Source organism: Terrapene carolina, unplaced genomic scaffold, assembly GCF_002925995.2.
Source record: "Terrapene carolina triunguis isolate 2854851 unplaced genomic scaffold, T_m_triunguis-2.0 Scaffold926, whole genome shotgun sequence".
In the NCBI taxonomy this organism is placed as follows: Eukaryota; Metazoa; Chordata; order Testudines; family Emydidae; genus Terrapene; species Terrapene triunguis.
Genome location: NW_020665277.1, coordinates 4,359,950 through 4,375,365, shown reverse-complemented (window position 1 = coordinate 4,375,365; position 15,416 = coordinate 4,359,950). Strand labels below are relative to the sequence as shown.

Here is a 15,416-nt window from a genome sequence, read left to right as displayed (position 1 = left end):
ACAGGATATATGAAAACCACTATTGAAAATAATGAAATCTGAAACACGAAAATGACATTTAATGTGCAGGCTGAGCAGATAAAAACTTTTTTTAGAAGGACTCTGTAATCCACTGAGTACATGAGTGCACTCTTACTCTGGCTCTAATGAACTTAATCAAGAGTATAAATCTAGTGTTTCAAGGAAAGTTCTGAGCTATCCTCCATACCCATTACTTTGGTGTGGGCACTTCATGTGCAGTCACATCTTTGCTTATTTACAAGGTCCTTCTTGTGATCTGAAATTGTAACTTGTTGTTTCTACCTTTTCATAGGTGGTATGTTTTTTGTCTCTCCTTTTTAAAACATTGGCTTTCTGCAGGTCACCCTAAAAATGGTGTGAAAATAGATTTTTTTCACATGGGATCTCAAGAAGTATTTGGCTCTTTATGTGAAAAACCTGTGAAGTACAACTGTTTTTCTTGAGTCTTGTGATATCACCCTAACCAAGATTACATATTTTTAGATGGCTAAATCCTCTAGAAACATTTGAGGCTTGTTTATTCCCCCCTCATTTAATTTTCACAGTGAGAACCAGAGGCTGTTTTTCAAGAAGTGTATTAAGCTGTGGGACCTGACTACAGAGAGAGCAGAGATTTTAGACCTCTGGTTTTATTAGTTTTCCTTCCACTGTCTTGTGATTAGCCTAGGAGAACTGTAGTAAAACCGAGGAGGGATGTGTGATCTGTTTCAGTTTGTCAAGGGTATGGTGTTCCACTGAGAATACTTATAGTGGTAATTGTTTAGTGAAACCATTTTTTTCCTCTGGATATCTAGACTCTTGGTTTAAGTACCTTTTTGGAATTATCTCACATGGTTGTCCATCATTAACTGAATCTTAGCTTTTAGTATGAAGAAAATATCAAGGCTCTCCTCACCTTGGAGACTTCATTATATAAATAAGTGAACACTTGTACACCTAGATAATATGAAACCATTGGTTATTTCTGCAAATCTAACCCTTGCAACAGTCCGGAGTTTGGGTTGATGCGATATCTTGTCATCCTAGATTATTTTCCCGGAATAAGTTCAATTGCATGTGTACATAATACCAACTATACATATAAAACGAGGGGGGTTTAAATTAACTGCTCTCACTCAAGAAAGAGATTTTGGAGTCATTGTGAATAGTTCTCTGAAAACATCCACTCAATGTGCAGTGGCAGTCAAAAAAGCAAACAGAATGTTAGGAATCATTAAGAAAGGGATAGATAATAGGACAGAAAATATCACATTGCCTCTATATAAATCCATGGTACTCCTACATCTTGAATACTGTGTGCAGATGTAGTCGCCCCATCTCAAAAAAAAGATATATTGGAATTGGAAAAGGTTCAGAAAAGGGCAACAAAAATGATTAGGGGTATAGAATGGCTTCCGTATGAGGAGAGATTAATAAAACTGGGACTTTTCAGCTTAGAAAAGAGATGACTGGGGGTGGGATATGATAGAGGTCTATAAAATCATGACTGGTGTGGAGAAAGTAAATAAGGAAGTGTTATTTACTCCTCATAATACAAGAACCAGGAGTCACCAAATGAAATTAATAGGCAGCAGATTTAAAACAAAGAAAAGGAAGTATTTTTCTCACAACGCACAGTCAACCTGTGGAACTCTTTGCCAGATGATATTGTGAAGGCCAAGGCTACAATAGGGTTCAAAAAAGAACTGGATAGGTCCATCAGTGACTATTAGCCAGGATGGGCAGGGATGGTGTCCCTAGCCTCTGTTTGCCAGAAGCTGGGAATGCGTGACAGGGCATAGATCACTTGATGATGACCTGTTCTGTTTATTCCCTCTGGGGGACTTGGCATTTACCACTGTCAGAAGACAGGATACTGGGCTAGATGGATCTTTTGGTCTGATCCAGTATGGCCATTCTTATGTACGTCAAGAATTCTGAGGCAGTGACCATTAATTCTAGACTAATCTGAAAGCTACTCCCTCAAAGGGTAGATATAATAAAGTAAATTCATAGATTTCAAGGCCAGAAAGGGGGGGCGGAGGGGCATTGTGATATTCTCTTTTGATCTTCTGTAGGGCATGGACCATCGAACTTCCCCAAAATAATTCTTAGAGTATAACTTTTAGAAAAACATCCAATCTTGATTTAAAAATCATGAGTGATAAAGAATCCACCACGACCCTTGGTAAATTGTTCCAATGGTTAATGTGGTTAGATGTTTGGCTGCATGTGTGTGTTCTCCCTGTGTGCTGCCCCAGTTGTGCGCAGACAGCTGGCACAGCAGACTTAGAGCAAACTGCCCAATGACCACAAGATCCGTTAAGGTACAAAGGCGCCAGGCCAGGTTTATTGTCGACAAAGCATGGTAATAGCACCTGGCAGACTCTACGAGGATGCTAAGACGTATGCATGTGACAATGGACGCAGCTCAGTGCATGGCAGGACTTTCCATTCCCCCCTCAGTTGGACAAAGCTACTCCCTCTGAGATGCATCTTTATACCCTGATACAAACAAGTTGGTACTGCCTCCGATGTGGCTAGTTTTTACCCATCACCTTGTACATAGGGGTTTGATCAAAACATCTCTATTACGTACTGTCATCCTGACCTGATCTTTTAGGAGGGGTCAGTGTGTTCCTGTTATCCTTGTGGAATGTTTTTGTACCATCCTTGATATCTGGATGTGTTTGTGTGAGTACTATGTGCTTAGCATTTCTTACGAATGTGTATTTCTGCAATATTAGTCCTGTTCTTGCCAGATTTTGTGAGAAGGTCCTGCCTCATACCAGGCCTCTGATACAAGGGCTTATGTCTCAGGCTCTCTTCCTACTACATTCCCCTGCTTTTTGTCTTTTTATGGGGAGAATGTTTACCCATTTTCTTTATTAACCAGTTTATTAAATATTGCTGTGTTAGTATTTAGTATTGATACCCAGACACTGAACAAGATTGTTTTGAATAACATGTGCCTTACTCAGGATGCAGTGTTACTGATCCCAGAGTGTTACTGCTACTACCAGGGAATTTGTTTACCCAGTTTGTAGTTACTATGTAACTTAATTTTTTTACCAATTTGGGGTTTGGTTTTTTTTGGCCTTTATGTTGTTTGCTGCCATTTGCTTGTTGATATTTATTTGTGTGTTGGTTAAACAGTTTAGCAATGTTATGCACATTGTAAATGGAGTACAACAATAATACAACAATACAACCAGAATGGCTAGAAATAGGTCATGCTAGAGAACATCCCTTCTTGAAGTTGGGTGGAGTGTTGTAATGCCCTACCAAAGTTCCTGAAAACAGGAAATTACTAATGTGACATCATATTATCTAGCTACATTCCCATTTAGTTTAAATACTGTATCTTCCAAAACCTTGCTTCCAAGTGCTTGGGCTTCTAGGTTCCGTTCTTGATGTCTTTCTGCTGTGGCAGTGACTTAACTGATCTCCACTGAAATAGCAACATCATCTTTTCCTGAAGTTCCCAGCTCTGTTGTTAAATATCAGTTTGCTCACTTAAATATACAGGATATTTCATCTGAAAATTCTTCCATCTAAAACATGAAATAAAAAGATTTAATTTAACTCTGAGGCATGACCATCCAAAATGTCAGTGCTTTATTCCAGTACTAACTTTAAGCTTATGTAGGGGACACATTTAGTCTGCTCTGAGATTTCTTTTCTTTTTCTGGTAGTTTCATTGCAGTTCATACTAATTCATAGTATAGAACGTAGCAAGACTAATGCAGCTAGGGTAATGGCTGACTTTTGTGCTGTTAAGGAAAACGCTGGTTTTGGGTTTAAAAATCAAAAGATTTTTAGAATATCCCCATGGTACTCTGGTAAATCTTAGTGGAAGCATGTGATTGAGGTTCTGTTGCCTGCAATATTGCAGCTAGGAACAGTCTGCTGGAGTACATTGTAGGCATTTAAAATCCTTAATGTAGTGTGGAATAATTGTATCCATATGATAAGAATTCAAATTGGAGAGTATGGGGACGAAGTCACTTGGTCTTAAGGCTCCTTTGACATTTAAATTTGTGTAATGGATCTGAGGTGCAGGGAAGGGATGCAATGAGTAAAATAGTTAACCTTACTTAGAAAGAAAAACCCATGTAGCCAAGACCAAGTCATTTAACTAAATGACGTACTATACTTGGATCTTGTTGGGAAAGTCTCTGAATGATTGCATCACAATTCATACCAGCTGGGCTTGGCCCCCCTGAAGGGAGGAAAGTCTCTTTAGTGGTGTTTGGTCCTTCATTCTAAAGGTTTGGGTGAAACTTCACCATGTTTGGCCCAGTGTGGGTTTGTTAGGGTGTTGATATTAATCCTAGAGTCTGGTTTTCACTTAGCCAATCACATTAAGCACTCAGAAGATGGTTTTCTTTGTTCATTCTGGTCACTTGTCTTTTAAACCCACTTGATTCTGTCACATTGTTATAAATTTGATTTTCATCGTTTTGTTTCTTGAAACCAAGGGAATATAAAACATTTATTTTCTGTGTTGCAGTTGGTGTGATCAGGTGTCCAATATGCCGCCAGGAGTGCAGACAGATAGACCTGGTGGATAATTACTTTGTGAAGGACACTTCGGAAGCACCAAGTAGCTCTGATGAGAAATCAGAACAGGTATGTTTTTCTACTTTTCTTACTGCAAGTTAGGTACTGTTTGGTGTATGTGCATCTTGTAGGTATATGTGATTGAGCATCTAAAGAAATGAACACTTTTACTGGACTTTACTTACATGCATATTAAAACCCCACAGGGAAATTGAATTTTTGTAAGTAACTATGTTGACTTGTTTTGTTCCTGCTTTTAGGTGTGCACTAGTTGTGAAGATAATGCTAGTGCTGTGGGCTTTTGTGTGGAATGTGGGGAATGGCTGTGCAAGACATGCATAGAAGCACATCAGCGAGTAAAATTTACTAAAGATCATATGATCAGAAAGAAAGAGGATGTCTCCTCAGGTAAGTTTGCTGATCTTTTGCCCAATCCTACCTGTAGTCTAGGAATAAAAACTACTTGGAGGTTTCTGGTGTGGGTGAGCGTGTGCCCATACAAACCAAGAGAGGAAGGATGAGTTGTATGTACTTATCTTTAGTCTGCGACTTCCCTGGAAGGTTTTAGAGAAAGATATGGGCAAGCCAACATGCAGTCAGTGAGCCTTGAAAGTGGAAGAAACTTGTACACGTTAAATAAATTAAAATGGCTTGTTCTGGTAATACTTAATACTGTTAAAAGGGTCTGTGAAGGAAATGCATGAGTATAGAACAGAAAAACAGGGCGAGGCTTCTATTTTTGTTTGGGTTTGGGTTTTTTTAAAAAGTGTGAGTGGTGCACCACCTTAATCAACAGAACTGATGTGTATTCTGAATCATACCAGATTACCTTAGTGACAAATGTATTTATTAACACTGAAGAGCTAGGACAGATATGGGAGCGTGAACTGGATTCTGTTTTGGCTAAGTTCCAGTTGCAGAACCTTTCTGGTTCTATCATTGCTAGTAACAGAGCCAAACTACATTTCAAGATCCTAGGATGTATTTTCTGGGCTGGTAGTTTAAAAAGGGGGTGGGGGGAGTGTAAAACAAGTGCCAACTCATCTGGTGGAGAGGACTGGAATACACCTTTATGGTCGGTGGACCAGGGCTATGAAGTTTGTCATACTGTACCACCCTTTATACGCAGCAGAGCTCCCACAGGAGGTTTACATAAAGATTGAGCATAGAATATGTCCCTTGTACAGGATGCCAAGTTACTATTGCATCAGTATCACTAAGTGGGGATGCAATTGGCAGCACACTTTCAGGACCATCACTGTTTCTGCTTAGTATCTTTCACCAATTACATGTGCAATTTCACGCCAAATTTGTGCACTCAGTTAGTACAGTAGTACCAGCAAACTGTCTAATTGCATATCTAAAGTATTGAGAAATGTGGTCCTTAATTTGTCATCATTAGGCTTTGCAGTTCACAACCTACTGAAATAAATGGGGACTCCTCTTAGAGCCGTTTTCGGGGTATGTAAAACTACTGCATTTTCATTTGGAAGGTTTTCTTTGCAAACGAGGGACAAAAGATTTTTAAATTGAAGCTTAGATTCTGCAGAATCTAAGTCTGTCATGTCGGCTGGTCAAATTAAGACAGTCAGTTGTTCTGTTCACAATAGTGATATCAAATAAGTTGAGAGTATGTAACTAGTAACCTCATGATGGCAGTTTTGGTCCCCTTTTAGTGTAGTTGCACTTTAAGTGCTTTCCAGGAACTCCTGGTCTATGCCAAAACTGTATTATTAATGACTTATAATGCTTAATATTCATGAAAATTGGTTTGATTAGTCCAAAAACTTGTAGTTCTAGCAGCAAAATTAAACTTTAAGAGGCTTTTTGATTTCTGCCTTAAATTTGACATCATTTACTAATTCATAAGATCTTACATTGGTAAATTTTCAAACTTCTGAATCTGACTAGGTGGCAGTGTGTCCAGGTAAAGCCACAACAGCATGGCTACCTAAAAAATGACATTCTTAATGTAACACCTACAAATAGCATGACTTTATCAGGATGGCAATACAGCCAGATTTACCCTTCAACACTTTGCTGCGAATGTAGAGTGTTAGAAAATATCACTTCCATATTTAGGACTGTTTTAATACAGTCATCGTTCCCTAGAAACCGAACCACATAGTGATTCTTAGTGATATCAGCTGTGGTGAATTATTTACTCTTCATGTACTTGGAAGAAATTATCTATTATATGTTTGTGATGGTTTGTTAGACCATGTGAAATATATCTTGAATACTTTAAAATTTCTTTAGTGGAAGACCCAACTTTGTATTCATGTGTGCTGTCTTTTCTTACAATAACTTGCATCACGTAACAAGCTTCAGACAGTACTTGAGGATACAAGGAAACATCCACTTACTACTACTCTTTAATCCTGATCTGCTTCATCTTCCAAAGACTGCTTTTCCTCCACAAGTGTCTTCAGAGGGTCATTGGGCAATTTGGAATCTCAGAAAGAATTTTTTTGCCTTTTATCCTTTATTTGCTTGTGTGTAAATTTCTATTATCCAGCCCAACTGCAGCTCAGATGACTAGATGTTGTCCAAAATGAAATTCCCTAGTAGTAGTGGTGGTGGTGGTTACTTTGACATTAGTTTTCCCATTAAATGTGATTTGCTGCTATTTTGTCAGGGTTTTAAAGAGGTAATTTAGAAGATCCCTGGGTTCTTGACAATACAGAAGTTTGAGGGGTGTTTGAACCTTCAGATAATGAGGGTGAAATGACATGTGGCTTTACAGTCAAACAAAATAGCTTGATTTGGGGTTTAAGGCAGGGAAGGGAAAGCAATCCTCACCCTTTTTTTGCTTAAAAGTAACACACCTGGAACTACTGACACTGTAAATATTTTAATAAGTACATATTTACAGTAATATGCACTGACTTACCTGAGAATAGGTTTATAATTATCCTTGCCTGACTTCTTAAGTCTTACCCAGCATGGCAGTTAGAGATTTTGCTCTTCAAACTTTATTTTAAAATGCAAAAATGGTTTGTTTTTAAAAACAGAGGCCGTGGGAGCATCCGGTCAACGTCCTGTTTTCTGTCCTGTCCACAAACAAGAACAGTTAAAACTTTTCTGTGAAACATGTGACAGACTGACATGCAGAGACTGTCAGTTATTGGAACACAAAGAACACAGGTACAGTTATTAACATGTTTTACCTCCTTGGTGCATTTTCTCAGAGCAGGAGGAAGTGAAATTAATATCAAGCATTTGTGTAATTAAATATTGCTGTATTTACTGTTCATTAGACTGAAATGCTCTCTTGGTGAGGGGAACTCACTAGGCCTCCTTTAAGGTCCTGAGTTCTACAGGTGAGTTAGGTCATAAGTATAAATTAATATTTTAGTCTCATCCTCATCTGTGGTGAATACTTATAACAGTCACACAATGCTACAATGCTGGCTGCCTGCTTGTCTGGTGTAGCAAAGGGTCCTGCGACTTGTAAGGGTGGTGCATTGGTAGAGCTATGTGGGACATCTAGGACTGGATTCAGAGAATTGCTGGTCAGGGCTTGAGGTGAATTGACAGTAGAGGTTAAGGTATAAACTTGCCTGGCACTCAAGTGGAGCTGCCACTTTAAGGTGTACACAAATGAAATATAATAAAACATAAAACTGGCACAAACCTGGATTTAAAAAAATGTTGCTTTGAATGAATGGAGGCTATAGTAGTGAATGATGGGTGAGGTAGTAATTTTCTGGAAAGGTCATGTTTTAATATGATGCATACTGTATAACTTTTAGGCTAAATCACAAAGCTTATATATAAGGTTTGCATCATGGATGAATGTACTTGCCTAATACAGTGGGCTGAAGTCTGATCCACTTGTCTTGGTGTGTTGCTTGTCTGAAACTTATCTAATTCCAATTAAAAATGGTGAGGCTGGTAACATATAAAGAATGTAAGTTTTCCTCTCATTTTGTATTAGTCTTAAGAAATTATCTGATCCACTGGAGAGAAGGAGCTGTTGAAGAGCATAAAGTCTTTGAAGTCTTATGGTTGTGCAGTGATTTGAATGATGCTGTTTGGGAATTTTGGTAAGTAGTTATGCAGTGGTGTAGTAAGGATTCTAATGTGCAAATATATATTTCAAGTAATCAACTATAGAAATAAAACTCTGCACGTTGGGAGCTTTAGCAGACCATTGCAGAACTGCTTACTGCAATCTGTCTCCAGACAGCACTTCTCTGTAAAGCTGCTCTTTCAGTTTATTTGGACAATGCTTTGAAACAGCTGATCTAGCCGTTTTTAGTACCTTTCCAGCATAGTCAATGACTTCATAGAACATTAAAGCAGCTTAACAGAGAACTTAACTTCTTTAACTTCTAACAGTTACTGACAGTTTCATAATGTAAGCTATTTTGGCCCAGGTTTTTTTCATGCTATTTGATTGTAAATAGCCTCAAAATACAATTACCAAGAATATTGACGTCTAGGATTTGTTGACGAGCTTTTGCTTGGTAGCCTGTTTAACATTTCCACCTGTTGTGCACTTAACACTAACTGATTAACAATCCATAAATAGACACATCTTGTTCTACAGTGTATTCTCTTCCATAAGACTTCACTAATAACCTGCTTTCAGGTGCCACTAAATAGAAACTTTTATTTAAAATATCTCTTTCTGGGTGCAGCTGTAAATTACAGATGGACAAGATGTCTGCCTCTACTTTAAAATAAAACTGGGATTTTGTTTATGGAGCTCTGTGAAATGTTTAAGCAAAATCATGTCAGGTGAACACACACACAGTTTTTAATCTCCTGCTTATTCCTCACCTGAAATCCTAATCCTCTGAAACACAAGAGGCTGTTGAATCACTATCTGAACAGCCACAGGGCACACTGTTCAGACTCCAGAGAACTTTGAGGGAAGGAGCTTTTGGGGATGCTGTAGAAAGCTGAGTTATCTTGTGGCAATAGACTGACATGAACTAGTTGGTTTAGGTTCCTTCCAACCCAAATATTAGAAATTAGAGTAAAATCCAGTCGTTCTGGATAATTTAACAGCAGTGTTGTGCCAAAAGTTTAGCAATAAATAAACTCAGTAAAATTTCTTTTTTGCCAAAGGTGATTCTCTTAATCTTTTTATCAGAGACACTGCATGAGAACAGACAGAAAATTCCATGCAGATTATGAGTGATTTTTTTTGGTATCTGTGGGCCTTTAATATATATTTCAGGATTTGTAAGGTTCTTTTCCTTGTATATGGAAAGTAACATTGTTATGCTAGTTTTGAGGGAGGAGGCTCTTTTAATTCAGACCTGTCCATTGTTAGTTCAAAGTGGATAGTATTTTGCCAATACAAAAACTAAATATACTGGTCTAAGTAGCACACTTCTTACTGTGGTTTACTGCACAAACGTAGACCAGAAGGAGTTGAAGGAAGTAATGCGGCTTGTGCATACTTTAAACACTAGATGCAGACATTTCTCTGAATTGGTTAGACAGATCAGTTGCCCTTCTAGATTTCAAATGAAGCTCATTTACCCTTTCAATGGTAGTCTTTGAGCAGAGTATAAATTACTTTTGTTCCATCACTAGAGCTCCCTGACCTCTTGAAGAATGCTGTAATTGCCTCTAGTGAAGGAGGGGAGAAGCATATTCTGGGGTTCTCTTGGTTAAGTTTCCTAACACTGTTGCTAAGCTGCACTTCAAAAGCTTGGGATTTATATACAACTAAGCCACAATAGAAGTAGCGAGTGACCCTCTGGCCTGTTTTATACTATGAAGTTAGGTTGAGGTAAGTAGCCTTGCATTGACCTATTTGTGCCTGTATTGATGCTCAAATTTGTCTCTGGCTGACATAAGTTCCTTGTTAAAATGATGCAATAAAACCACCTCCCTGAATGGCATAGAGATATGGTCTGTGAGTGTAGACACTGCATGGCCTGTGTTGGCCCTAACAGACTCCAGCAGCTGTCCCACAGTGCTCCGTTCCCTACAACAATGACTGCAGTGGTCACAAGGTTAAACTCCACTGCCCAGGGATCACAGAGGCTGGAAGGCATTCCCTTTAAGCTCCCCTGAGTGGTGTTGAAATACCTTTTCCTGATTGCCCCCCTTGATGAGCATACCTAGCGGTTTACCATTGTGTGCAGCTGACCATGCCAGCTCTGTGCACAGACAGACAGGTACTAAAAGCTGTCCTGCCTGGAGTAGATAGGAAGTAATGGCTCTCTTGGTCCTGTGGGGCGAAGATGCTGTGCAAGAACAGCTGTGGACCAACCATAGAAACATGGACATCTGCAAACAGACTGCACTGGGGATGCAGGCAAAGAGGTACGACAGGGATCTGCAGCAATGCCATGTGAAAGTGAAGGGAGCGCAACAATAGATCTGATGCTGTGCCTCAGACCTGCCACTTCTACAACCAACTACTTGGCAGAGACCTCACCAGCACCCTGCCAGTCACTGTGGATACCTTGGAGGAGCCTGACACAGAGACCCCTGCCATGAACAGCGAGGAGTAGAAGGAAAAGATAATGTGGGACTCCAGCCATGTCATGAGCCCTGGACCAGTTTGAGACTGTATCACAGTCTAGCCAGTCAAGTGCAGATTAGCCTGATGAAAAGGAAGGGGACTTGGAAAAGTGTGTGCATGCCTTTTTCCTTAAAATGTTCATTATAGATGTCTTTTGGCCCACCCCCAAGTTAACAAGACAAAGGTATCAACTTTTCATTGTTTCTCTTGTATGAGAAGAGGTAGATTTGGCATGTGATTATCATTCTCTATATTTGGTTAGCTGGGAGATGTAGAAGACTTTGTTTAGGTACATAGGGATGTCCTTTGTATCCTCCTAAGAGATCTCAGTGGAACTTTCATCGAAATGGTCTGCAATCCTCTCCTGAAGGTTTCTAGTGATGACTCCCTTGTTTCTTCCTCCGTGGCAGTATGCTTTCCCATGCTACCTGTGATGAGTTTGATTGGCACCATTGCAGTAAACAGGCTAGCAGTACGTGAGCCCAGGTGGCTTCGGGACACCAGTAGCAACTGTGTTCTATGTGCCTTTGTGACCCTCAGCTGTGAGATATTCGCTAAAATCACCACCACCTGTGGAAAATAGTGCCAATATTCAGTGCTGTTGCCCTGTACTTGTACCCATGGAATAGGGATTGAAATTTTATAGCTTCATGCAACAGGAAATCCTTCCACCCCCTCACGCCCTTGTCTCTAGCGGGCCATACTCACAATGGCCAGGGCTGGAAAGCAAAGCATTGTCGGGACACTCCAAAGCCAAAGTGTCGATAAATGTCTTATTAAAAATGCTTATGAGAACGAGGGATGGGAGTTTGGAAACTTCTCTCCCTTTCCCTTGTGACTGTAAATCCAATGACACATCTGTCTGTTTTTATCAGTAGTTGCTGCCGTTGCGGCCTTGAGGGGTGCCCCTCCACACCTACAGAACACCTCACCTCAGTGAGGTGGAGAAAAAAGACTAGGAGTGATGCACTCTGGGAGAACCTGCAGGCCAGTACTGCATTGGGCCATGAACAAAGGACTTGGAGCAATATTACCAAGAGCATGAAGCAAGACCGAGAGGACAGGGAAAAAGGCCTAGGAAATGCACCAGGACATAATGGGTATGTTTACACCACAAGTAAACACCTCTGGCTGGACTGTCAGCTGACTCAGGCTATGGGGCTGATTAATTGCTGTGTAGACATTCAGGCTCGGGCATGGGCCAGCCACAGGTGTTTAATTGCAGTGTAGACATACCCAGTGGGTCTTCTCAGGCAGCAAACCCAAATGCTGCAGATCCTGCTTGACCTACATGTCCAAAAATACCTAGCTGTCCACCCTTTGCAGTCCGTGGAGAACTCCATTGTCACTGCTTCCTACATAACACGTGGCATCACAGGGCCCGTCATTACCCTTATCACTCCACGCCGGGGGACAGCACGGAAGACCACAGCTCCACATACACTGACCTGTGAGGACCCCGGTTGGTGTGCGTATAGCCACAATGGGTTACATTTGCTTACTCAAATGGACATAAATTTTCACCCTGTTGTTAAAAACTTGTATAACACTGCTTCTTGTTTGGGTTTTTTTTTTTTGCATATTGATTTTCTGTATTGCTTTTTCTACTGAATAAAAGTTCTATTTTTGAAGAATCAAATTATCTTTATTCCAAACAAATATTGCAGAATGCGTATCAATTGTCAAAACACACCAAGCATCATATAATCCATAGCTTCAGGAAAACATGCAGTCATATTTATCAATGTACAAAAAGAACTACACAGTTCTTAGCAGCACCCAAAGTATTTACCACTTTGCCTCACAGCTATTACGCAGGACACAACAAGCAGCTATAACCATTGGGATATTTTTCTCACCAAGACCCAATCTAGTGAGCAAATCAGCCAGTGTCCCTTCAGTCTACCATTCTGCACCTACTGAGCCAGTAGTTTAATCTTTCCTTGGTGCTGTCTGAGTGGCTGGTGTATAACTTCATAAGCTAAGGGAGCAAGGGGTAGACGGGTTCCATTTCAGTATTGCCAATGATAGTCTGTTGGCTGGGAAAGAACGTCCCTGCTTACAGCGTTCTGAACAGTCCTGTGTTCTTACGGATGCAAGCATTGTGCACCTTCCCTGACCAGCCCACAGTGAAATCATTGAAGCGTCCATGATGATCCATGGACTATGGAACAGTAGCCCTTTCTGTTGATATACCCGGTGGCACTGTGGGCTGGTGCCAAAATAGAGAGATTCCAGCTATCACCCCAGTGCAGTTCTGGAACCCCCTTGCTGCAAATCCATCCACTGTGTCTTGCACATTGCCAAGAGTCACAGTCCTGCATAACAGGAGATGATTAATGGCCCTACACAGTTGTATGAAAATGTCCCCCACTGTGGGTTTTCAACTCCAGAATGACTTCCTACTGACCAGTAGCAATCCAGCGCTGCAAGTTTCCAACATGCGATTTACCACTCACTTCTCCACTGTCAGTGCAGTTATTCTAGTGTCCCAGGGCTGGGGCAAGTCTGGCGCGTAAATCCAGGAATGTCACCTTTTGCATCTGAACGTTATGCAGCCACTGCTTGTCATCCCAAATCTGCATTACAATGCAGTCCCACCAGTCTGGGCTCATTTCTCAGGTCCAGACAAGATATTCCCACCATCTGCAGCAGCTCCCTGAAAGCCATCAACAGCCTTGAATTGTTTTCTCGCTGTGTCCCTCAGCAAATTGTCCTTGAAGAAATCTTTGTGTCCTGGATTTTGCAGCACTTCCTTAAGGTCTGGAAAGACAGGAGAATCCTGTATTTGTAACATTCATGGGGCTAGCTCTGTGGTTCCCATGCTTCTGTCAGAGGTTGCAGACACTGAAAAGGGCCTTGTGGGTTCATGGGATTTTTTTTTTTTAAAGGAGCAAAAATTATGGGCTATATGGGTGGCTTTATGGGATGGAGAAAGTTGCATGCTGGGAACTTGACCCCTAGCTCTCAGAGATGCCTGGGCGCAAGTGCTTAGTGTCCCACAAAACATTGCAAAAATGTGCCCCAAAGGCATTGCATTGGAGGGCAGTGTGTAGCACACTGGGGCCAGGTCTACACTAACCCCCTAATTCGAACTAAGGTACGCAACTTCAGCTACGTGAATAACATAGCTGAAGTTCGAAGTACCTTAGTTCAAACTTACCTCGGTCCACACGCGGCAGGCAGGCTCCCCCTCGTGTCTAGCTGGAGTACCGCAGTCGACGGCGAGCACTTCCGGGTTCGACTTATCGCGTCCAGACAAGACGCGATAAGTCGAACCCAGAAGTTCGATCACTCGCCGCCGAACTACCGGGTAAGTGTAGACCTACCCTGGGATACCTCATGGTGTATTGTATTTTACATCAACCCCAAGCACTCTTGAGGAGTACATGCAGCACCAATGCAAACAGCTAAGTATGCACGCACCCAAGCGATCTACAAATTTGGCAGGTGTACGCTGACGTAACTTGCGTCAACCAATGTTTGTAGTGTAGACATGGCCTTAGTAATGGGATTCATTAAGCAGAATCATGGAGGGTTGGGAGGAAGATACCTTACTAGCTTGGACACCTGATTGGAAAAGATCACAAAATCTTGAAAGTATTTCTTAAATTCTCCTTGCCAGCCTTAAATTAAATGTTCTGCTTTTTATGTTGTCAATCTTATCTTGCCGTGCTCTGCACTAAGGAGTGAAGCATCCCTAGTTTCTTCCCCTGTCTGATACTATAGCTGCTTGTCGTCTTTTCTGGTAATACTAAGTGAAGGTGCTTTAGAAGTGGTGTCTGTTCAGTCAGAGAGATTTGGTGTGTGGGGAGTTGTGAAGTAAAAAGATCCAGAAGAACCAAACAATTCAGCTGTTAGAATGTAACCGCTTTAAATTTACATTACTGTTACTGAATATGAACGACATAGTGTAAAAGGTGAAATTACCTGTCTTAGGCGGAAGTCTATTCTAGCAGGCAGTATATCTTTAATTTTTGACTGGTGTTTATGCACTGTGCATCTTGTCCATACATATGTTTTCTTAATAAAAGAAAATAACTTAAATTTATTTCCCACATAATAGACTTTTAAAGGAGTTTTTTCAAATATTGACAAACGATAAAATGGTTTGTGAGCTTTATTCTGCTGTGTCCCCTTTACAATAATATCCTGTAGCTTATCTTGTGAACAGTAATGCTTCTCATCTTCTCCCAATGTATAGAAAATTTAAAATGGCTCACAAATGACTTCTAAGGATTCTCTTTCCTTGGGAGCTTTATTGTGCCATTATCAGAAGTATTGTAAATTGAGCAGGTTTTGGCTTAAATCACTACTTACCAGTAATTCTGCCATAATTTGTCACGCTTTTACTAGCAAA

The 15,416-nt window shown here is 40.6% G+C and overlaps 1 protein-coding gene across 1 annotated transcript in view; it reads left to right on the top strand.

Moving 5' to 3' along the window:
- TRIM33 (tripartite motif containing 33) overlaps positions 1–15,416 on the top strand; it is a 71,154-nt gene that overhangs the window by 19,887 nt on the left and 35,851 nt on the right. Inside the window, exons 3-5 of the mRNA XM_026660988.2 lie at positions 4,514–4,632; positions 4,824–4,971; positions 7,578–7,710. Of these exons, the coding sequence (XP_026516773.1) occupies positions 4,514–4,632; positions 4,824–4,971; positions 7,578–7,710 (400 nt within the window). The remainder of the gene's footprint in view (positions 1–4,513; positions 4,633–4,823; positions 4,972–7,577; positions 7,711–15,416) is intronic.